The 26,142-nt window shown below is 41.6% G+C and overlaps 1 protein-coding gene, 1 long non-coding RNA gene and 1 pseudogene across 2 annotated transcripts; all 3 read right to left on the minus strand.

Moving 5' to 3' along the window:
- Positions 1 to 840: 840 nt before the first annotated feature.
- On the minus strand, positions 841 to 1,401 carry LOC147606021 (uncharacterized). Its single transcript, XR_015265024.1, has 2 exons — positions 1,215 to 1,401; positions 841 to 1,099 (listed from the first exon to the last, which is right to left on the minus strand). It is a non-coding gene; the product is annotated as an uncharacterized LOC147606021 (long non-coding RNA).
- A 10-nt stretch (positions 1,402 to 1,411) lies between these two features.
- On the minus strand, positions 1,412 to 2,644 carry LOC147606022 (short-chain dehydrogenase TIC 32, chloroplastic-like; annotated as a pseudogene).
- A 20,104-nt stretch (positions 2,645 to 22,748) lies between these two features.
- On the minus strand, positions 22,749 to 25,494 carry LOC147606023 (uncharacterized). Its single transcript, XM_086792888.1, has 6 exons — positions 24,783 to 25,494; positions 24,361 to 24,639; positions 23,911 to 24,208; positions 23,382 to 23,451; positions 23,214 to 23,291; positions 22,749 to 23,105 (listed from the first exon to the last, which is right to left on the minus strand). The coding sequence occupies exons 1-6, from the start codon at positions 25,492 to 25,494 to the stop codon at positions 22,749 to 22,751; spliced, it is 1,794 nt and encodes a 597-aa protein (XP_086649014.1).
- Positions 25,495 to 26,142: the final 648 nt, after the last annotated feature.

Consider the following 26,142-nt stretch of genomic DNA (forward strand, 5'->3'; position numbering starts at 1 on the left):
TTGACCAAAATTCGACATCTCTAAAATTACTCAATTTGTGACCAAAATCAATCTTTTATGTCATCTAAGTATTTTCCACTTTTCAACATTAAATGTAGATTCTGAAAATCACCAAGTCAAAAGGGCCCAAAAAAATACGTACACATGAGTACGCTACAGATATTGTCATATTAATTTCTTATAGATATTGCTGTATATATCTTTGCATTTGTTTGAAAAGTAACTAAAAACAATTGATTAAGACTATGAGAACTAAAAACACTTGAATTTTTTTCAATCTTTGCATTTGTTTGAAAAGTAAGTAAAAACAATTGATTAAGATTATGAGAACTTAAAACACTTGAATTTTTTTCAAAAATCACACCAAACAAAAAAGAAAAAAGAAAAAAATATGCTTTTCAACCGCATCTTTATCTTCATGTATACAGACGTTATCATTGAGGCGAATTTCGATGCTCTTTTTTATCATCCACAATGGTCTACATAAAGTTTTGTTTGAGTGACATGGAATTAATCTAGTAGTGATCCTCTCCACACGAGACCGAAGACTCATGCTTGGGCTGTATATACTTCTTGAGACAATTTTATCGTTTGCAATTGCTCCCTCTTTTATACTCATCTACCATTTCCATCGAAGATTTCAATATGTACTCAACATTTTCTCCTAGACGCTTTGCAGACTGTCAATTGTCGTCAAAATAGAGTACCTATAAGTATTTTGTAGGTTTAAAAAAAAGTATGTAGATCTAGATTGATTCATTACACTATAAATGATCACAAGGTATTGACATACTTATTGCAATTCATTACGTGGAAATCGGGGCAACATACACTACTATAAGGTGTTAAAAATGTAATGCATAGTATTTATTCTTAAGAGGAAACAAACTAATGATGAGACATGGCAAATATATGTTGGTCGAAATCTCTAGCACACTTCCAATGATGTAACCTTCACACTGAAGTCCCAAAGGTCCTTGGCAAGTTTTGAATCATTTGAGATCTTGCTTGGCTCGGCCTCTTGACAGTTGTCAAAGTACTTTCCAGTTTTAGTGTTGATAGAAGGATGAAGAGCAAGAAGGCATTGAGTAGTAGCACCCTGTGTGAGAAAGCCGCACACCAAATGATCATCATTACTCTCTGACGCCTCTCTTTTTTTCTCACGCACACAAGCACAACTTCTTTCACTCAAGTCAAGATTGATTTTTACTAACCTGGGAGATAGATTTCCTAAATATGGGTGTGCTTTTCTCAATATCCTTAATGATTTGTTGCACTGCACATTCAAGTCCAGAAGTATCAATGAGCTGCAATTGAAACTGGCTTAAGGATCCATAATTAGAAAAGGTAAGTAAGGAAAGTGTATAGGTAGTGACATGTTTCTTGGGGGACGTAGGTGGTGAGGTTTGTACTAAGAATGGCTCGCGTTAGCGACCACATTGACTCCCTCTTCCTGTAGCATCCAAGAGCGTTTATTATAACCATGTATAAGAGATATTGGTGCTCACTGCTGGGCATAAAAAGTGTGAAGGTAATAGAAACCTGGAATCTCCTGGCGAGTTCCTTTGCATGGAGAATGTTGGCGAGCTTGGATTGTCCGTAAGCACACCAAGGATCGTAGCTGTGTTGTGGCATGGAAAGAGATCATAATAAGATAGATGGGATGGCAGCTTAGCGGCTACCCATCAGTCTATACAGATTTATAATTGATACATTTACCTTGACCTGTTGGTAAGCTGATCGAAGCGGATGCCGCCGGGATAGGAGAATACAGCGTGGCCCACGGATGACACGTTCACGACCCTGCCTTGAATGCCAGTGCCGCTGGCCGCCCTCCTCAGATCGTCCAGCAGAAGGCTCGTCAAGAGGAAAGGGCCTGTTTCCAAAAATTTATTTAGCTTTGGGTTATTGCTACTAGTGGCCTGTTTTAGTTGATCAGCTTATAACTAACCCGCTTACCAATGTGATTAGTGGCGAACTGCATCTCGAAGCCATCTGCTGAGAGCTTGAAAGGGCAAGCCATGATGCCGGCATTGTTGCTGTTAATTATACATCGCGTGTTGATTAATTATTAGCATTAAGTGATCGAACCAGATCAGCTATGATTGCTGCAGTCACAGAAAAGGTAATATTATTACATGAGGATGTTGAGGGGTAGCTTCAAAGCCTTGAAGTTTTGGCAGAAGGTGCGGACGGAGGCTATGGAGCTGAGTTTAAGTTGCAGCACGTGCAGCCGCGCGTGTGGAATCTCCTGCAGGATGACCTCCTTCACCCGCTCTCCCGTGCCGACATTTCTCACGGTGAGCACCACACATGAGCCCCACGAAGCGCCAGTACCCGCGCCGTCTCTGCCCCAATTCCGCTCGATGCACCTGTAAGAAACTAAGCATAGAGTCAATGAATCGTTTTCCGGCTTACTTCATTGTAAGAACTTGTATAACCTGTGACAATGGCCGTCCTGTCGGACGCGTTGATTTCGTCGGTAATCGCCTCTGCCGTGGAGAAGCAGCTGAAGGCTGTGGCGTCGTTAGTGATCGGCACTGCCATGCCAGCAACTAGTACTCTTGTTGTAGTATATTAAACACACAGAGCGAGGAGGAAGGGAGAGAGAGAGAGAGAGAGAGGGGAGGGTTGCAGTTATCGACAGTAGCTGCGATTCGTGAGTCGCTGGCCGACCTTCCTCGTTTTTGTAAGTCCTCTCCTCGATGTCATGCATGGCATTGTTGTCGATGCTCATGCATGACATGGCAACACTCAAGAATGTATGCATGTAAATTGGGCTAATGAAGAATGTTGTGATGTGAGTATTGTGCTTGAGGATGATATGTGGGAAGTTGCTAGCCTTGATGAATAGGAGCCAGAGATAGACATAGATGCAAATATGGTTGAGAGTGTAACTAAGGCCTATTTACGTGTTGCTGGAATGCTAAAGGCAAAGTCCATGGATGACAAGGATTCTAAACCAGTTGAGTTGCATGGGCATATGTGCCATGCTTTAAGAAATACCTTTTCTCCATATCATTTGCTCCACAACCCACCACTCTTTTCTAAAAGCATGAAAACCAACCTTAAATACTTATGTACATGAAATGCACATTATGGCAATAAAAGAGAATGAGTAATATTAATACCATTAATTCTACCAAAGAACAATGAGATACCTTTTGATCGTGCATGAGAAAGATCAATATTGCACTCCTTATGGATAGATTACAACACACACCATACTTGTTTTAGAGAAAGAAGAGATTTTCAATAAACCATAATCGTTTTTTTTTCTAATTTTGACAATCCAAAATCACATATTAATCACTAATACATATACTCAAAATCAGAGAGAGAATCACCAACAAAAAGATCTAGCCAATCTAGGGCTTTTCTCCGACACCCATCCATCCAACCTCCACGGTGGATGTCGCGGTCGACTATCCCACGTATGCCTCTTTCTAGATCTTGTCCTCTCTCAGTTCTACCACATGGCTCCCAGAGGGCAAAAATCTTATTCTCCATATCATGTTTGGTACATATTTCACATGGTTAGTCCCACACATGCTTGAGTGCAAGGTCTTGATGGAGGTTTTGCCTACGAAAAATTGCTTGTGTGCCAAAACCAAATGAGGGTATGAAGTGAAGGCAGGGCGAAAAAAATGCAAGCCACGCATATGCTCATGCATCAAAACATAGTGGAAGGGCGGAAAAAAAATGCAACAGTGGCATCCTGCGAGGAAAGCTAGCTGGCTAGTGTGAACCCAGAATCTCCAGTTAGATAGTGCCTTCTCCATTGGGCTATAGGATCATGAGCAAATGGCTAGGATCTATAGTGAGAAAGGTAACATCTGACAAGTGAATCAATCGACGGGTCATGGATAGAATGAGAGAAGCAAAAGTGGAAGGATGGGATGACTTGAAAACCCGACTTGAAAACCCTTAGAAGACTACCCAACTCCTTAACTCCCAAACACTTAAGGTCTTGCACTATTTCCCAAGGATCAATGTCAAAGGAATGGGTATCTACCAAGGCACAATCAAAATTTTGGGTAAAGGAACCAGAAAGGGCCATCAAAGCTAGGAAATCTGCAACACGATTTTCATGTGACCAAGCAAAAAGGTCAAGGAAAAAGAGGTGAAATGGGTGAAGAGGTCATGGGCTAAAAGACTATAGTAGTGCATCAAAGGGTGAAGGGTGCGGGCTTGGCCATGAAACTGGTGGACCACGAGTTGTGAATCTCCAAAGATATGAACATGAGATGCTCTCAAAAGAAGTAGTGCTCTCAAACCAATCAAAAGTGCTTGATATTCAGCAATGTTGTTGCTCAAATGATCTCCCAAAGAAAGAACTCCCAAAAGAATAGCATTCCCTTCAAGTGGATATATGACAATGCCACAACTACCAAGTTTGTCCTTGCCCCTACATGCTCCATCAAAGTATAGACTCCAGAAAGGAGTGGTAGATTCAACATCAAAGTATAGACTCCAGACAGGCGTGGTAGATTCAACATCATCTGCAACTCATAACAGAAAAGTCAATGCAATCACATCCAATAGGGCTTAATTTTATCAGAATTGGTTTTGGTAGAGAACCATGTCCCATCCATTTCTACAAGCTGGACTTTATTGCGAGGATAAACCTCAACAATGCAATAAGGACCCGACCATAAATGGCTTAACTTCCCAGGGAAAAGCTCATGACATGCATCATAGAGAAGAACCAATTGCCCTTTCTCAAAAGAATAGGTTTTAGCTTTCTTATCATGTTGCTTAGTTTGACTTTTCTTAGCAACCTCTTGATGTAGATAGGCTCTCAATCTCCACTCATCTAGGGGTTGTTGCAAGATCAGGGTGTCCAGTTTTATCCAGTTTATGCTGGACTGGGACAATGCTTGGAGAGCAAATTTTGGGGGGCAAGGTACTTAAAATGAGATCAAGCAAATAATAGACAATACGCTTGCCCTTAAATTAACCCAATATAGCTTAAATTAATATAAATTAGTCTAATTAATTAAAATTAATCAAAAATATGATGAAATGATAAACAAATGATCTTTCCATACTTAGAGTGATCCAATTTATTTTTCCATAGATGCACCATTACAAGTACACTAGTCTCTATAGGTTTTAGATGATTCACATCAAAAATGTAATTTTACTAATTAGATTATTAATATTTACAGGCCTTCTGATAGTCTGGAAGAATTTTGAAAGAGAGATTATTAAAAATCCAACCATTGGATTTGTAATTTTTACTAACCACCACATTCTACTAATGTCTCAGTATCTACCCACTCTTTTGATCTACAAGATTGAGGATCTTAAGTGGTAGCTATTGTGGGTACAAAAAGTGGCGTATATTATAACACTTAAAAGACCTTGAAATATTTAAAGAAAATAAGCAAATATCTTAAAATTTTCTCAAAAAATCAAGTTAAGCTCCATATTATGTGAAGATCTAAGGTACAAAGTGAGAATCTCATATGAGTTTATATGTAAAAGATATTATCATTTTATGGAATCAATTCAAATTTGGGACAGGGTGTATACATTGACTTTGTACCTAAGAAAATGACTTTTGACTATCTAATGCTTAATCAAATTATGCAATTATATTTCCAACTTTGAATATGATGTTCCAACAAAAGAACTTGAAACGAAATTCCTTCATTTACTAGGAGAGATTAGCCATTAAAGGTAAACAAATGCCTGTTTTTTTACTGTTTACAAGGTGCCTGAGTGGACAAAACTGGGCACCCTGATCTTGCAACCACCCCTAGATGCTCCAAAGTGCCCAATCTCTCTTGCAAACTCACCTCCAAAGGTAGTGTGTGCTCTTGCAAAAACCTCAAACTTGCCAACTCATGCTCAATAGGTAACACACATTCTTGCCCATAAACTAAAGAGAAAGGAGTGAACCCCGTGGCTTCCTTGAAAGTAGTGTTATAAGCCCAAATAGCTGCTGGCAACTTCTCATCCCAATCCCTTTTATGAGTGTCCACAATTTTTCTAAGGATAGTGACCAAAGTTTTGTTTGTGCTCTCAACTTGCCCATTAGTAGAAGGTTTGTAGGGGGTGGTTTTATCATGACGAATATTGAAATAAGTAGTGAGTTCCTCAATGACATCATTAAGAAAATGGGTTCCCCTATCAGAAACTAACTCAGCAGGTGCCCCAAAACGACAAATGATATGCTCAGTCAAAAATGTAGCAGAAGTGCGTGCATCATCTTTCCTCATAGCTCTAGCCTCACTCCACTTAAGTAATCCATAGCAACAATGATATAAGATTTCCCATGCCTGGAAGTTGGTGTAATAGGGCCCACATAGTCAATCCCCCACTTCTCGAAAGGAAGGGCAACTAGAATAGGATTATTAGGGCGCAAACGATTCTCAAGGCGGGTGGCTCTCTGGCAAACATCACATCTTTTACACCACTCAAATGAATCTTTAAAAACAGATGGCCACCAATACCCAGCCCTCAAAATTTTCAATGCAGTGAGTTTCCCAGTGAAATGACCTCCACATGCACTATCATGACACTCTTTCAAATCTCTTCTTCGCGGCTTTGCTCATGTCAGAAGGAAACTCAAGTGTGGACAAATAATGAGCAATTTGGTCATACCACTCATGTGCATACTCAATGCGAAACAACTCAGGGGCAGGTGCAATAGGCTCATCTTTGCATGGGATTACATCAGCTAAGCAATCCACTAATTTTTGCAATGCAGGAGGTTTAGATTTAAGCTCAAAGGCCTGCAACTCAACAATCCATCGTATAATACGCTCAGCGCTCTAACTTATTCAATAAAAGGTGCAATGAATCTTTAGAGACATAGATGATGGTGTGTTGGGTAGCCATATATGTGCAAAACTTCCTAGCACTCTCAGCAATAGCTAGACAAGCTCTCTCAACCCATGTGTAGCGTGTTTCAGCATCTTTAAGCTTGCGGCTATAATATGCAATAGGGTGCATTTTTTTATCATAAAGTTGTGCAATGCAAGCGGATATTACCAAATGAGAACAAGAAGAAAATAAATGAAAAGGATTGGATGCATCAGGTGGTTTGAGGATAGGGGCGGTAGTGAATGCACTTTTAAGAGAAGAGAAAGAATTATGTTGAGGTTCTCCCCAAATGAACTTGTGCTCAACTCGCAGAAGTGTATTCAATGGTAAAATAAGATGTGCCATTTCTTTAATGAAGCGGCTATAGTGTTTAGCGGCTCCAAGAAAACCCCTTACTTGATGCACGGTAGTGGGTGGCAAAAATGCAATAATAGCCTCAACTTTTTGGGGATCCATAGAAATGCCATGCTTGCTAATGAGGTGACCCAACAAAATGCCATAAGTGACCCCAAACACACACTTTTTGCATTCAAAGCTATTGATTTTTCACGGCACTTGTGAAAGTCATACCTAAGGGCTGCACAACAAGTTTATCATGCGTGGTCCCAATCCCCAAATCATCCATGAAGATCTTTAAGAAATCGTTCAAATCATCACGAAAGGATTCATGCTTATAGCGCTGATATGACGCACCCGTGTTGCAAAGCCCAAACGGCATGACATAATATGCATATGTGCCAAATATAGTGGTGAAAGTGGTTTTGAGCTTATCCTCATCAGCGATAGCCATTTGATTGTACCCAGAAAAGAAATCCAAGAAAGCATATATCTCCCTCCCCGCCAAAGAGTCAAGGATTTGGTCAATAAAAGGCAAAGGGTAGTAGTCCTTAATGGTAGCTTTGTTAAGCTGCTTATAATCAACACATATGCAAAGCTGCTTAATCTTTTTAGGGACTACAACAATAGGAGACACCCATTCAGTGTTATTGACAAGAAAAATCAAAACAGCTTCTAAAAGCTCTTTAATTTCCATGTAAACCCCCTCTCTATAATGCTCAGGCAATTTGCGTTGACGTTGGCATACAGGTGTAGTGTCCGGTTTAAGAGGAATGCGGTGCACAACAAGCTCGGGTGGTGGAAAACCTCTCAACTCGATGTAATCCCATGCAAAGATGTCCTGATACTCCTGACATAAAGCAATAATCTCCTCCCTCAATGGTGGATCTAAAGAAGTTCCCAAAAGCACAACTTTCTCATCCCTCTTTATAGGAACTCTCACAGTATCCTCCTCTCTGGCCAAAGGTGGAGTCTCCTCATCCTCATCAAAGGTAATCTCAATAGAATCAGGGTAAATGCAATAGGAACTCGGTGTACATGAAGAAATAGAATTTCGGTCATCATCCCCATCACTCTCAACATCAGTAGTAACCCCAGGGCTCACGATAGAAGAAGGGTAAGCAGGAAGAACCACTCGGGAAGATCCTCTACCAAAAAGCAACCGCCCTCTAGGAATGTCAATAACACAATCAGTCTTCCATATCCAAGGTCACCCTAAAAGAAGCTAGAACTGGCCAGGTCCTGGACTAAGCTGCAAAACATAACAATCAATTTCCACCATACGCCCACAGTGACAGTGATGACTGGCAAACCCTGGATGAAACCCTCAGCTCTTAGTGGTCGATGATCACCCATACGCAAACTAGTAGCAGGAACTCCATTGAAAGATAACCCCAGTTTAGAAAAGGTAGAATAACTCAAAACATTGACGCCTGATCCTCCATCAACAATAGCATGTGGAATCACTAACTGGTGGATCATGCACTCGACTCGAGGACACTCACGCTCAGCAAGAAGGGAATCCACTTTCTAAACAAAAGGAAGATTAGGACCCACTCCCTGGGAAGAACTCAAAGCTCTGTAGTACCTCCTCAAAAGGGCTCGACTAGAAGGAGAAGTGAGAAGGTATTGTGGAAGGGACATGGTGATCTCTACTCGATTAAGAGCAGAAACAAGGTCAAAAGAAAGAATGGGGGAAAACAACTTACTTGGAGTAGGGCGTGGACGAGTGTGGTGAAGTCGAGGTAAAGGGTTGGCAACAAGAACGGCGACATGGTGAGCTCTACTCGATTAAGAGCAGAAACAAGGTCAAAAGAAAGAATGGGGGAAAACAACTTACTTGGAGTAGGGCGTGGACGAGTGTGGTGAAGTCGAGGTAAAGGGTTGGCAACAGGAACAGCGACATGGGTGGGTGGGTGGGTAGCAACAACAGGTTCGGGATCTCCCTCCTTATCAACAACCTTCTCTTTTCCCTTTCGTGTGATGGCTCGCACAGGTGATGAATCTAACTCAATCATATTAATCGAAGGGTTCTCAGTGGTGGTAGGTGGTGCACTAGACAAAGCAACTGCTGGAGAACTAGGAGACCCCCTCTGAAGAAGTGACCGACTAGGGCCTGGGGGTTTCTCGGCACCAATTCGATGATTAATGGGGTCGGGGGGTGGCAAAGTGGTGCTCCTATTCATCAAATGGTGCATCTTAGTGTAACACATATCCTCTGTGTGCCCCCTACCCAAACATTTCTCATGTGTAAATAACAGTGGGGCAATCTTTGGAAAGATGGCGGATACATGACAAGCTCGACACACCACGTTGGTGGGATTAGGCTCAGGGTGACGTGCAGATAACAAGTTTTGTTGGCACTTTAGAAAATTCACATCAAGAGTTATAGCCTTCACATTTTCATTAAGTTGGTTCATGTAATTTGTCATCATGTTTTTCGAATCCCCAATACTAGATGCGGTGCTTTCATACCCATCCCCAATACTTGATGCGGTGCTTGCAAAGTGCCAAAGATTGGCAAGATAGCTTGAGAGAGAGTGACCGAGCTAAGAGATACCATAAAAGGGAGAAAGCCAAGCAACACCTACTTCATTCTAGCCCCACTAGCACTTTTCCATTACAAAGTTCACCTCCTTCGCCATCATCAGGGGGGAGTTCACCTGGAATCGTAATTTCTATACCAGTTCCAATGATGGCTCAACCATCACTTCCTCCTCCATTCGCCATTCAATCATCTTTGGTTTTGCCACCAAATTTGGCCCGTTCCTGATGCACCCCTCATTCCATTCCCCACATTCTATGGGACGCCGTTGGAGGATCTCACCACTCATCTAAACAATTTCAAAATTGCTTGTTTGACCTCACACATCATTGAGGAAGGGCATGTGATGAATTACTTTAGCACTACACTCAAAGGTGAGGCCTCAAATTGGTTTGCCAAGCAACAACCAAACTCCATCCCAAACTTTGCCGATTTTGAGCAAAAATTCTTGGGCCGCAAACCTCCAAACTTCTTTGCATTTTTTGAGCAATTATGCTCATTCAAGCAAAATCACCCGCATGAGATCGTGGAACAAGCAGCCACGAGGTTTAGGAACTTTGTTGGTCATTACACTCCCGTTTTTAACATCGACCCGCTCACCATCATGGACTTGTTTCTACGAGGCATACACCCTAGCATCCGAATTTTGGTTAGAGCTCAAGCCCCAAATGACTTGAATACGGCCATCACTTTTGCCATTAATGTGGAGAGCTCTTATCGATGTGTTTATGAGCCACAACACGCCACGACTCCATCTCCCTCGTATTATCCATGGCTAGCACCACATACTCCCGTTTTGCCCTCCCCGCAACAACCTTGGCCAACCTCATCGTATGTGCCTCAACTTCAACCAACTCAACCATTCCAATTCCCACCCATTGTACCACCCCACCTTCAAATGACCTCACCACCTCTTTTGCCTTTAGCACCCCCACCTTCTTCTAGTGTTGTGGCTCCCCTAACCTCTTCACAAAATCATGTTCCTGCCCCTCATGCTCCATCACTGTATGTGACACCCTGATTCTACTTCTATCACTCCACCACCAGCACATCACACGGGGGGGATGGGTATGCTACACGTCCAGAGCATGCTGACAATTCTGCTTCCGCCTCACGTACCCACTCCATATCAAAAGACTCTCCATGTTGGATACAAATGTTGTGTAGCACAAGACAAGCCGCAACAAGATCTGGGACATGACGTAGACTCATGTCATATCTTTTTAGCAAGATGCGAAACCTTGCCTTGAGCATACCAAACGCTCTCTCAACATGCATCCTTGTGCTCGATTGAATGAAATTCCAATGGTACTTTAGACGTGTCAACCCTTCCTTGCATTCTTTGAAAGGCACTAACATGTATGGCCGTGCGGGGTAAGCACAGTCGCCAACCAAACAATAGTTACCCAGCTCGCCCCTTGCACATGCTTGACCTATATCACTTCTGGAGAAGTTCAAGGAGTCATGCGCTGATCCGGCCCAACCGACATCATAATTCCATACTGAGCAATTGGCGGCTACTGTTAGTTGTAGCAAAATAGAGTGGAACCCTTTCCGATTGAAGTAGTCAACATGGTTGTCTCGGGGTGCAATGATGGGGATGTGAGAACCATCTATCGCACCAACGACGCAGGGAATTCCCCTAAGTGCCTCAAACTCTCGTGCTAAAGTTGCAAGCCGAGATCTTGAAGGCCATCTTATGTACATATTCCGGAGACCCGATTTCACAATTGCCTTGGAAAATACAAGGATTATTTCACAACATGTGCTCTTAGCGCAACCATAGGTGTCACCAAGGCCCAAGAGTCCATCTCCTGTAGCAAGTCTGCTTAGAGAAATGGCTACCCTATCTTGAATAGACACAGGCACACGGAAGTTTGTGGTTTTCTTTTGCATGAATGGTGCTAGACTCCCACAAAGGTAATGAAAGGTTTCTTTGCTAACCCTAAGACGTCGCTTGAACATGCTAGCACTATAAGCACTTAGGAGATAGCATTTTACAAAGCCTTGAGGCCGTGGATATGCCCACGCTTGTCTGTGTTCATGACCCCTCCTACGGTTCGCAATCTTCCTCAACCTCACAGATCGTGCCATGCATTCGGTAACATGCAACCAAGTCTGTACTATGCACTCATCATTGTGCATGCTTGGTTCTTTAAGCAATTCATAGATCGCTATAGAACACAACCACGCACAATAGAGTGCAATGTCTTTGGACATGCCCATTGTCACCTGCAAATCCAAAACAAGTTGATACATATTCAATTCTCAGCTTATATGGCTTCTTAGGAGCTTAGAAACATTCATAAATCCATACAACGCATAGGAACAAAGCAACGTCGAGATCCCAAACTTTATAAACTCATACAAGAATAATAACAAGAATTTCCTCCGCCAAGGCTACTTGTTGCCCCCCCTTCCTTCCTTAAGGAATTCACTCATTGTGGCATGCAATCCTGCCAATATCTTCATTCGCTCCCTCTCCAAGGCAACATTTTGGCTAGAGGTCTCCTTGAGATGGTCCAATAGATGTTTCCCAGTATCGGCCATTGTGGCCAAAGATTCCTCATATTTGGGAGTCACTCGACGACTTGAGGACATGGGTGCTTGTAGCTTCTCGTCATCTAGTGCTATAGTTACTTCATCCTTGTCACCGCCGAGGAAAGTAGCATCATCCATTGTTGATGAAGAAGCATGGCTAAGAGGAGTGACCGTGGCTCTATCGTGGTAATACTCATCCACCACATCGAACCATTTACATGTGTGTCTCCTGTCATTGCCAGATACCGAGTTGTGAGCTTTGTCCACTCTATATTTTGCTAGCACCGCTTGCCACTTCTTGCGACAACTTTCACTATCCTTATCGAAATCAGGGTATTGTGGCCACCTTTGCCCACAAGTTGACCCCTTGTTTCCCAGGATTGTTGAACTCCTCACTCATGCCCCCCCTGACATGAATGAGTTGGTCAACCCAAAAGTCTTGCCACTTGCTTTTCTTATTGTTGTTGTCGTCATCTTCCCCCAAGTCCACCACCACCTTCTTTTTGGAGTTCCTGGGTTTCTTTGGCGCAGGTTGGGTCTCTGGCAAAATCTCCTCATCGCTAGGCTCCTTCCTCATGCCACGAACTTGCTTTGGTTGAGAAGATAAAGGGGGGTTATTGAGCGAGTTGGGTGATGGTTGGCTTCCTCGGGAATTGGGAATGGAACCCATGTTTGGGATACCTAGGGGGGATGATCGATTAGGAGGTTGCGCTACCATAGGTGAATGGGGGGGGCGAAACATGAAGGGAGAGTTTGGAGAAAAGGAAGGACAATTGAGCATGGCTTGGAAGCCATGAGGTGGCACATGAAAAGGAGGATGGGGAAATGAATAGAAATTAGAGTGCGGGAGAGAAGTTTGGGAGAAAATAGGATCATCGTCGCCTCTTTGTTGTGATGAATCAAAATCATGGCTCGTGTTGGAATCCATAGTACCTACATCAAACACAAAGAGAATATTAGCACCACATAAATTAAAAACACATAGATAAGTCATGATAATGGAAATGCGGTTTGTGAGGGGTCACCTTATGCGCTCGCTTCACGTTGCCTCCCGCGCTTTTCGCACACCCCTAAAAGAAAACCATAAGCACACAATGTCAAAGGCATGGCAAGTGTACCACAAAAACATTAAAAGAAAGGTAAATGGGTGGATAAAAAGAAAGCATGATTGAAGTGCATGCAAAAGCACCTTGGAGAATGGAACTTGTGAAGCTTATGTTTGTTCTCTGTTCTCTGGAAATTCTAGAGGGTACAAAATCTCACCCTAAACCCTTTAATTTATAGGAAATTGAAGGGTGTGAGGGGGGGGAGGGGGGGGTTTGTACGTTGGAAATTGGAACGTTGGGAATTGGGACGTTAGAAATTTGGATGTTGGGAATTGGGACGTTGGGAAAGGTGGGCTCCTCCTGCAAAAAAATCGAGGTGGAGGGTGGAACATGGTTTGGGCGAGGGGGGGGTCGGCACAACATCAGCAGCGTTCTTCCTCTACGTGGCAAGGGGGGGGTGGATTTCCACCGCCCAATATGAACCAGAGGTGCCATGGGGCACTCAATGATTGGAGCGCAGGCTGGCGGCAGCTTGGCTGCCGCCTTATCTGAACACGACCTAATTCTTATAAGGCACTGTCGTGGATGATGTCATGCATGAAATCATCACCCATAAACCCGTTACTGTACAGCGCTAGAATTTGAAAGTTACAATACTCTTCCAAAGGGGTCAAAACCTTCACAAGAAGGGTGAAAACACAATTACCCTTCAAAAGAAAGGAAGGGTGAAAACATAATTTCTATTCGAAAGAAAGGAAGGGTTTTGAGAAATTTAGTTATATGCCTTTCCAATCTCTTCATAAAGAAAAACTAGTTTAAAAAAAGTCCTTCAAATAAAAAATAGGGGTGCCTTTCAAATACTAGGCATGAGCCCATAACCCGTTTCAAAACTTCTAGGCCTTGGTCATGCATGACATCATCCCATGGACCACAAAAATTCGGCAAAAATTTGAATAACACTTGTGTACTCTACAGTTATAGATTTTGGGTGGTTATCGTCAAATTTTTTAAAACTACCTTTGATATTTGGAGGTGGAGGTTTTTCACCATTTGGTTGAGAACTTTTTTTTTGGTGGTTTTACTCCTAGACGTGCGATTGCCTGTGAAGTATATTGGTGGCATTTCTTGGTCAAAGGTACAATAGTACTGCTAGCCGCCGCGATACTTCACCGTAAGAATGCCTTTTTTTCTAGTCAACATAAGAGTCTGCGTTTGATGACTAAAGAGCTTGTACTATTTTTAGAGAAGTTACTATTCTTTCTAAACACAACTGTAAAGTCTTGCAGTTCAGAGTCTCCTAGGAGTTGTTTGTGTTTGTGACAACTACAAGGTAGTCCTTGGGTTCAAATTTTGTAGCCATTATATCGTGCCTTGGGGGGTTCATGTGCCTATTATGTGCTTCATGATGTAAGAGGGTGTGAGGATATTGCTACATCTACACATCAAGTATTTTTGACAACAGGTCTTGTCTACCTCATTCTAGGATAATGAATTGGTAACAACAATGCACAATTTGTCTCCTTAAAGCTATGTCACTCCGGATTGAAGGACTTGAATTGCTGACGTATATTCAAAGCATGGCCTCCCTTTGCATGGTTTTGGTATCTCACACTGGATCGGAGGACTTGGACTGATGTATCTTCAAAGCATGGTCTCCCCAACATAGCGACTCTAATGGAAAGGCAAGAGGCAACCACATAAATGCTAGGTAGCACTTAAGAAGATGATGTCATGCATGAAATCATCGCCCATAAGCCCGTAACCCATTTGAAAACTTTTAGGCCTTGGTCATGCATGACATCATCCTATGGACCACAAAAATCCGGCAAAAATTTGAACAATACTTGCATACTCTACAGTTATAGATTTTGGGTGGTTATGGTTAAATTTTCTAAAACTACCTTTGATATTTGGAGGTGGAGGTTTTTCACCATTTGGTAGAGAACTTTTTTTGGATGGTTTTTCTCCTAGACGTGCGATTGCTTGCTGTGAAGTATATTATATTAGGTGGCATTTCTTGGTCAAAGGTATAGTAGTACTGCTAGCTGCGTTTCTTCACCATAAGAATGCCTTTTTGCCTAGTCAACATAAGAGTCTGCATTTGATGACTAAAGAGCTTGTACTCTTTTTAGAGAAGTTACTATTTTTTCTAACCACAACCGTAAAGTCTTGCAGTTCACAATCTCCTAGGAGTGGTTTGTGTTTGTGACAACTAAAAGGTAGGCCTTGGGTTCAAATTTTAGAGCCATTATATCGTGCCTTGGGGGGTTCATCTGCCTATTATGCGCTTCATGATGTAAGAGGGTGTGAGGATATTGCTACATCCACACATCAAGTATTTTTTATGACATGTCTTGTCTACCTTGTTCTAGGATAATGAATTGGTAACAATAATTCACAATTTGGCTCCTCAAAGCTATGTCACTCCAGATTGAAGGACTTGGACTGCTGACGTATCTTCAAAGCATGGCCTCCCTTTGCATGGTTATGGTATTTCACACTTGGTCAGAGGACTTGGACTGATGTATCTTCAATGCATGGTCTCCCCGACATAGCGACGCTAATGGAAAGGCCAAACCTGGACGCACTCACAAGCACAAAGTTACCCAAGAGAAGAGAGCTCATCTTTCACATGTCATTCAGAACTTGGTTGCTTATCTACCTTCTCGTAGAAGAGGCAACCACATAAATGCTAGCTAGCACTTGAGAGATCCCCCCCAATGTTACCACAAGAGTTGTCTATGTAGAGCTTGGTACTCCCTCCCTCGCTGTTGCAAGACCATGCTTCCCATTGTGCAAAAACAATAGCCCTCTCTCTCTCTGTGTCTCTCTCTCTTGCTCACACACTCTCACTAGCAAGTCATGGCAAGACCAAGAGGGCAAGAGGGCTAAGTGGACAAAACGATGGGGTTGAGAGCTTAAAAAGCACAAGGAGTAAGAGCACACAGGCAATCAGCACTCAAGTGAATGCACCTTTCTCATTAGAGATATTCACTTATATACAAGGGAGTTATAAATTTGGGCAACTACACCTAATAAGTAATAGGGCACCCACTTATTATCTAACCTTATCTAGGCTACTCTAAGCACACATTGGGTGAATGGCAGCTCTTTTAATTGGCTCAGTTATCCCTAGAGTACGTCATTAAGCATAATTATCCGAAATGCAATTATTGGGATTAGTTATTAATTCCCACGTGGGTGGACAACACATAAGTGAGGGGGTAGACAAGGATCTTTGAGATGGTGCCTATGGTGTGCGTTCATCCTTTAGTGACCTTCCATTTCTTTTGCATGCTCTTGGTTCCTTGTTGTAAATGGCTCGTCTTTACTCATGACTAGTGTACACATTCTTTGCATGTGTGTACATTGATGCATGTCGGTTATCCGTGTTAATATTGAGAAAACATTCCCCCCTCCCGATTCTAGATGCATCCTCTCGAGCCTAAGTAATGGATTTTTGTTTGGCAAGGCTTGAGTGGAAATTGGTTTGAGAGGCTTTTGATGGTAAAGTTATGAAACGTCTGTGTTGGGGAAAGGCAAGGCAATGATGTGTGTATGGATAGTCCAAGTTGAGGGTAGAGATGATGCCAGTGTTAATGCATGTGCATAGCTGAAAATAAGCAAAGGTGCTTAATGCATGTTCTTAAATTGTGCAAGCACCTACTGTGTTGTCGAGGTTGGCTTTGTATATCACATGGGCAAGTAGCCATGGGTTCACTTTTGGCTAGCCCATACACATGCTTTTCTTAGCCTACATAGCGCTTTGAGAGTCTCCAACAAAGACATGCTAACTACATGCTCTTTATACAAATCTACTGCTTATATGGCTTGACTTCTACATGCATTTATAAAAATAATTTTTCCAAGTGGATAAAAGAACTGACACATGTAGACTCTATATGTCTATGGAGACTGACCTACATAGCTCTTGTCTCTCATGTGTCGGATTGGGACTCATAATGGGGCCACATCATAGGTGGAATCTCCTGCAAGATGACCTCCTTCGCCCGCTCTCCCGCGCCGACATTTCTCACGGCAAGCACCACCTGAGCCCCACGAAGCGCCAGTACCCGTGCCGTGTCTGCCCCAATTCCGCTCGATGCACGTGCACCATATTAAGCATCTAGAAACTAAGCATAGAGACAATGAATCATTTTCCGGCTTACTTCATTGTAAGAACTTATATAACCTGTGACAATGGCCGTCCTGTCGGACGCGTCGATTCCATCGGTAACCGCCTCTGTCGTGGAGAAGCAGCTGAAGGCTGTGGCGTTGTTAGTGATCGGCGCTGCCATGCCAGCAACTAGTACTCTTGTGGTAGTATATCAGAAACACAGAGAGAGGAGAAAGGGAGAGAGAGAGAGAGGGAGGGGAGGGTTGCAGTTATCGACAGTAGCTGCGATTCGTGAGTCGCTGGCCGCGACCTTCCTCGTTTTTGTAAGTCCTCTCCTTGATGTCATGCATGACATCATAATGCGTTGTTGTTGATGCTCATGCATGACATCACATGAGAATCCTAGTCTCTAGACAAGCAACTTAGGAGAGGAAAGAAAAAAGAAATCCTGGATTTCTAAAAAATAAGAGAAAGAAGATAGACTTTGGGGGTTTCTTTCCCACACACCTAGATGCATTGGGGCTCACAATTAATTGCCATTACCAAGTCATTTGCTCATTGACTGAGTTCTATATATATATATATATATATATAATTCATTAGAAATCAAATTGCCTACCCCTTCACATACACACACATATTATCTTAAGAGATTCGATTTTTGAATTTCAACTAGTGGAGGGGAGGTGATGAGTGCCTTGGGGAGAAAGAACATTGAAAGCACCTCTTTTCAATCACAAGGCCTTTTGTCAATTTGAATTTTGAATTTGAAGAAGTGGAAAAAGAGAATGTTTGTTTGGGGAAGATGATTAGATTACATGGCTAAATTTGGTAGAGGTAACTTTTTTATTTATTTTACTTATATATATATATTTATATAAAAACCACACATAATAGATATGCAGACACTATACATACACACATACATATCTATAATATACATGCGCACACACATACATATATATATACACACACACACACACACACACACACATATGTGCACACACACAAATACACACATACACGTGCACAAATACACACACACACTACCCTAGGGGCATGGAGACACACACACACAAGCACTACCCTAGGGACAAGGGCACACACACACACACAAATACACACATGCATCACATAGTATGTGAGGGGTGGGGGTGCACGCACACACACTAATACACACACATGCGCACACACACACAAACACATAGACACACACACAAATATGAACATATACACACACACGCACATGTACACATGCACATGCACACACGTACACACATAGACACTAATACACACACACATATACGTGCACACACACAAATACATGCACGCACACATACACACACACACACACACAAGCACTACCCTAGGGACAGGGGGCACACACACACACACACACAAGTACTACCCTAGGGGCAAGGGACACACACACACACAAATACACACATGTGTACACATGCACACACCTTGCTCGAGGGGCGGTGTGCCTACACACACACAAACACATTCATATATAGACAGACACAAGCACTACCCTAGGGGCAGTGGAACACACACAAAAATACACACATGTACACAGAGTACTCGAGGGGCGAGGCTACACACACACACATATACACACACACACACACACATACACATGCACACGCACACGTACACACACTAATATACACACAAACACACACACACACAAATTCACACACACACACACGCACAAGCACTACCTTAGGGATAGGGCACACACACACACACACAAATACACACATGTACACAAAGTACCCGAGGGGCATACGCACACACACACATGCACTCACAAACACTAATATACTCACACACACACACACACACACAATACACACATGCACACACAGTACCCGAGGGGCGAGGATGCACACACACACACACATGCATGTGCACACACACAAATATGCACATACACTCACACACGCACACACACTATCCTAGGGGCAAGGGGGCACACACATACACAAATAGGCACACACACACACACACACACACACACACACACACAAATATGCACACGCACATACACATGCCAACATATTACACACAAACACACACGCAACCCTAGGGGTAGGGGGACAAGAGCAACACACACATCCACATGCACACACATTACCCTAGGGGAAAGAGAGAGGGGTTTTGTGGTTGGGGGGGGGAGATCTGGGAGGGAGGGAAGCACAAGGTTGGGAAGAGAGTGGGGAAGCGGGGGGCATACATACATACATATATACACACATACATACATACATACACACACACACACATACATATATACATACACTCACACACACATACATATATACATACACTCACACACACCCACGTACACATACATATATATACAGAGACATATATACATATATGTATATGTACATGTCTTTATATATATATATATATATATAAAGACATGTGTACATATATATATATATATATATGTACATGTCTTTATATATATATATATATATACATACATATGTATATGTACATGTGTTTATATATATATATATATATATATATACATACATATGTATATGTATATGTATATCTATTAGATATTATCCATGTGGACAACTTTTTGCAACATGGCACAAGGAGAGGAGAGAAAAGAGAAATCTTGGATTTCTAAAAAATAAGAGAAAAAAGGAGAAAGGAGAAAGGAGAAGAGAAGATAGTCTTTGGGGGGTTTCTTTCCCACATGCCTAGATGCATTAGGGTTCAAAATTAACCGTCACCATCAAGTCATTTTCTCATTAAATGAGTTATGTGTGTGTGTGTGTGTGTGTAGTACATTGAAAAATAAAATTTCCACCCCTCAACACACACACACACACAAAATTTCCACCCCTCAACACACACACACACATAAAATTTCCACCCCTCAACACACACACACACATATTATCTTAAGAGATTCAAAGTTTGAATTTCAATGAGTGGAGGGGAGGTGATGAGTGCCTTGGGGAGAGAGAACATTTAAAGCACCTCTTTTCAATCACAAGGCCTTTTGTGAATTTAAATTTTGAATTTGAAGAAGTGAAAAAAGAGAATGCATTCAAATGCTTTGTTTGGGGAAGATGATTAGATTACATGCGTAGATTTTGGCTAAAGGTAAATTTTATATTTATTTTACTTATATATATATATATTTATATAAAAACCACACATAATAGATATGCACACACTATACATATGGATATATTTAGGTTAAAGGTAACTTTTATATTTATTTTACTTATATATATATATTTATATAAAAACCACACATAATAGATATGCACACACTATACATACACACACACACACATACATTGTGAGGTTGCTGGGTGATGGCCTTTATAACACCACCAACAAACACACAAGCAGAAAACGTAAAGGGATCAAAACTAGGGGACACTAAGATCCCAGCTCCAAGGCACCAATCGATTTTGCACGTGTCCTCAGCTCTCCAACCCACACCTTTAGACATCTATACACACTCCAATCAGACTCAATTGACTCCTCTAGATGTCTTTACAGGTTAACACTAACCTTCTATACCTCTATTTTTCCACCTTTATAGCCTAGGTCACCTCCTCTGACAAACAAATAACCAGAATCTTCCCCAGCTGACACATAGCTAACTTTAAACCGAATCAGATGGTTGATGCTGACCCTAGTCCAAAATGAGTCCTCCAAGATCTCCTATTATCCTCCAATATCACCGTTAACAAGATAAAGTAAGGGCTACAATCATTTATCTATCTTATCCCATTCTATTACATTTTATTCATGGACAACTTTTTTGCAACGTGGTACAAGGAGAGGAGAGAAAAGAGAAATCGTGGATTTCTAAAAAAGAAGAAAAGGATAAGAGAAGATAGACTTTGGGGGTTTCTTTCCCACATGCCTAGATGCATTGGGGCTCACAATTAATAAGTCATTTTCTCATTGAATGAGTTATATATATATATATATATATATATATATATATATATATTTCATTAGAAATCAAATTGCCTAACCCTTTACATACACACACATATTATGTTAAGAGATTCGTTGTTTGAATTTCAACTGGTGGAGGGGAGGTGATGAGTGCCTTGGGAGAGAGAACATTGAAAGCACCTCTTTTCAATCACAAGGCCTTTTGTCAATTTGAATTTTTTATTTGAAGAAGTGGAAAAAAAGAATGCTTTGTTTGGGGAAGATGATTAGATTACATGGCTAAATTTGGCATAGAGGTAACTTTTGTATTTATTTTACATATATATATATATATATATATATATATATATATATAAACCACACATAATAGATATGCACACACTATACATACACACACATACATATCTATAATATACATGCGCACACACATACACACACACACACACACATACACACACACTTACATACACACACACACACATACATACACACACACACACACACACATATGTGCACACACACAAATACACACATACACATGCACAAATACACACACACTACCCTTGGGGCATGGGGCACACACACACACACAAGCACTGTCCTAGGGACAAGGGCACACACACATACACACATGCATCACATAGTACGTGAGGGGCGGGGGTTATGCACACACACAAACACATAGACACACACACAAATATGAACATATATACACACACGCAAACACATAGACACACACACAAATATGAACATATATACACACACGCACATGTACACATGCACATGCACACACGTACACATAGACACTAATACACACACACATACGTTGAGAGAAAGAAAACGAGAGAGTATCTACTGCCTCTATAGTATATTTCTCCTCACACACCTTGAGTTGTATACACACACCCAGATAGAAAAAACTTATGATTACCTTCTTGGAACATACAACAAAAGTCCTCCTAGATGACAACCACATCGCAATCATCCCAAGCCGACACCTTCCTTGCAAAGCTCATCTCGAGTAGATGTCCGTAGAACTCTCATATGCATAAAACGGAGTTCGGTAGGGGAAGATACGAGCCATTGAAGGTAGGTAGGTTTTCTAAAATGCCCAGCTCTCGAACATGATATAGCCCCCTTATGAACATAGGTAACCACAAACGTATGTACATAGGCAAACCATAAGCCATACGTACAAGGCCACAAAACTGGCGCTTATTCCAGCCACAACAACACCCATATGTACAGTGGCAAAAATAGCATCTAGTAAAAACAAAGGCCTGTTGGGGGGTGGCTAGCTGAACCATATAAAAATCCACACATATTTGCCCCCCCAACTAGCATGGAACACTTTCAAGTGTTCCATGCATGCACTGTAGTATCACATAATCCTCGTGACATAAGGCTTGAGTCTAATACCATTGACTCGAGCCTTATGTAACTTTCCATCAAGATCCATCAATTGATAATAACTGCCATTGTCAAACACCTCTTGAATAACATACGGACCCTCCCATCTCACTTTGAACTTGGTTTGAAAAGTTGAATCCAAAGCACTGTTATACCTCATAACCAACATACCTTTCTGCAGCCCTTTCTCCTTAATCTTTTCATTAAACATGTGAGGTCTTCTCTGACCCAACCGCTCATAGAAGCCAATAGCACTTTCTCTATCCAATAACAAGGTGTGCATAGAAATGAATCTTTCCTTGACACGTTCATCCTCAGCTATACCATGCTACAAAACAAATTCCAAAGATGGTAGCATTACATTGACTGGGAGCACACACTCTTCACCATATACCAAATGGAAAGGAGTATAACTTATAGTAGATTTTTGGGTCACCCTGCATGCCCATAATGCCCTGTCCAAATACGTATCCCAGTCTTTGGGACGCTCTTCCACAAGCTTGAATAACATTTTCTGCAACACCCCATTAAAAGCTTCCACTAGGCCATTACATTGGGGGTGGTAGGGAGTAGAGAACCTGTGTTTGATCTCCAATTTTTTGACCAGATCTTTCATTAGATCATTTCTCAACTCCCTGCCCTGATCACTTACAAGCTCTAGAGGCACTCCAAACCTGCAACATAAGTGATTAAATACAAAATCCCCAATATCCTTTGAAGAAGCACCCTGACTAGCTTTTGCTTTTGACCACCTGGTCATATAATCAACCGCACTAAATATGTAATGTTTCCCATTCCCTGTACCTGGTAGGGGTCCTATTACATCTAAACCCCACTTTTCAAAGGGTCCATAACTCACTATGTGCCTCATTGGTTCTGGCATCAATGTTTTTTTCTAAAACAATTGACACTCATGGCAGCTTCTACACCAATGCACAATATCTCTATTCATGTTGGGCCACATAAGCTGCGCATTTAAAACTTTTCTTCTCGTAATTTCGACCCCAAAATGTCCACCACATCCTTCTTCATGACATGCTTTCAAACAAGTAGCAATCTCATCAAAATGAAGAACTCTCCGAATAACGCCATCCACCCCTTTGTGAAACAAATGCTCACCAATCAACACATACCGCAAAGCCCTCTTAGTGATTGCATGCCTTTGCCTGGAATTCAACTCCCTTCTTGCAGAGCTAGTTTGCAATACATGTTCCTCCTCATGAAGGGATTCCCTCCCAAAATACTTCGGCTCTAGCACTTGCAAAGCATGCAAATCCCTCATAAAAACACCCTCTTCTAGTTCATGGGCTCTCACATTTTTGTCTCTAGGTACATGCCAAATCTGAAAGGCTATAAACGACTTCAATAGCTTCCGCACCTTGAAGAACCAACCTTTCATACCTTCTTTGTTTACCTTCCATGTACCCTGACCTGCCTTATGATCAACATTGCATCACCTTTAATCAATAGCTTCTTAACCTGTCTTCTCACACATTCTTCCAAGCCCAAATATAAACTAGCATATTCTGCCTCATTATTAGACTTTACATTCACTTCTTGGCTGCCAAACCAAGTTTCCACACCTTCTTTGTTCACAAAAACAAAACCAATTGCTGCTTTACCAATTCTTCTCTTAAAAGCCCCATCAAAGTACAAAGTGCCTTCCACATCCTGTAATTCCTCATGCATAGCAGAAGTAGGCACAATCTTTCTTTCCAACTCTTTCTTTGTGCTATTTTTGACATTGATTTCTTTAAAAGTAAGCATGTCAGCCATGTTGGCACGCACATTTTCTTCCTTAACAAAATTAATGTCAAACTGCTGCAACTCAAGTATCCACTTCTGAAGCTTGGGGCTATCACCTGGATATTTTAGAGCATGAGGCAATAAAGAACATGATGTTAATGTTGGAACTATATATAGATGTGCTCTATATATAGTTCCAACACTATATATAGAGCACATCTATATATAGTTCCAACAGTTAAGACCACAAAAGGTTTACTAATAAGGTAGGACTTCAGTCTCTTTGTTGCATAGACCAAGGTCCATACTAACTGTTCTACTTCATGCCAAGTCTGCCCAACAGTTGACATTGTCTTACTTACATAGTAAACCGGTCTCATATAAGATTGCTTCTTGCCCTTTTGCATCAATACTACCCTAATAGCATGCTTTCCAACACTCAAACTCAAATAGAAGGTTTCATCCCAGCATGGAGGCATCATTGTGGGCAAAATAGAGAGTTTTTCCTTCACATTTTCAAAGGCTTCCTGTTCTTTTTCTGTCCACACCAAAGGGTCTTTTTGCATTGCCTTTTGTAAAGGGTGCACATACTCTGCCAGCATACAAAAAGACCTTGATAAGTACCTGAGCTTTTGCACAAAACTCATAAGTTCCTTAGTGTTCTTGGGACTCTCCATCATGAGAAGGCATTTAACTTTAGCTGGATCTGGAGAAATTCCATTTTCACTGATTTCATGCCCCAAGAGGACCACTCTAGCCCTTGCAATCTTACATTTTGTCAGATTTAGTTGACCCCCATCTTCATCAATCTTTTTAAAAACCTTGTTAAGCTTTTCTACATGTAACAACCTGTCACTATGCACACAGAAGTCGTCCATGAAAACCTTTACAAAGCTTCCTAGATAAGGTCCCAAGGTTGTATCCATCCAGCCTTCAAAGCTTGCATAAGCATTCACTAAGCCAAAGGGCATGACCCTGAGAAGCAATATATACCCCATGGGGTAATGAAGGCAGTCTTCTTTTGATCTTGTTCAGCTATCATAATTTGGTAATAACCACTGAAACCGTCACAAACTCAAAATCTTTCATCACCTGCAACCTTATCTAGAATCTTATCCTGGAATGGAAGCGGGTAATGGTGTCTCTTAGTGGCAACATTCAAAGGTTTATAATCAACGCACACCCTCCATTTATTACCCTTTTTGGGCACAATAACCACTGGTGATATCCATTCCGCATCATCGACCCGATATATAAAACTTGCTTTTAAGAGCTTATTGACTTCTGTTTCCAACACCTGTTTTTGAATCACGCTAAGTCTCCTCATCTTTTGAACCACTGGTTTGGCACCTTCCTTGAGTTTTATGAATGACCCTGTTTGTCCCTCTCATCTGAGTGTGTTCTTTGGCAAACAATTTTGGATACCTGTTAAACAAGGCTTCATAAGCATCTCTTTCCTGATCAGTTAAATCACTAGCCAACATTGCCATCAACTCTTCTTTAGGCACATTTGGCACATCATCAACCATATAAGGGTCACCTGTCTGCTTTTTCTTCATCATCCAAAGATATTTGCATAGCACACACATCCACATCAAGGTCAAGAAGACTTTGATCGT

This window comes from Cibotium barometz, chromosome 58, assembly GCF_041138505.1.
Source record: "Cibotium barometz isolate CiBa-2024 chromosome 58, ASM4113850v1, whole genome shotgun sequence".
Taxonomy (NCBI): Eukaryota; Viridiplantae; Streptophyta; class Polypodiopsida; order Cyatheales; family Cibotiaceae; genus Cibotium; species Cibotium barometz.

Excerpts from the sequence above, each read along its gene's own strand:
- LOC147606023 (XM_086792888.1), bottom strand. The coding sequence starts at position 25,494 with ATGCCCTTTGGCTTAGTGAATGCTTATGCAAGCTTTGAAGGCTGGATG. Across the intron at positions 24,640-24,782 it reads ACTGAAGTCCTACCTTATTA|GTGATAGCCCCAAGCTTCAG; the intron begins GTAAACCTTTTG and ends TAAAATATCCAG. Across the intron at positions 23,452-23,910 it reads ATCACTAAGAGGGCTTTGCG|GTTTGGAGTGCCTCTAGAGC; the intron begins GTATGTGTTGAT and ends CTTATGTTGCAG.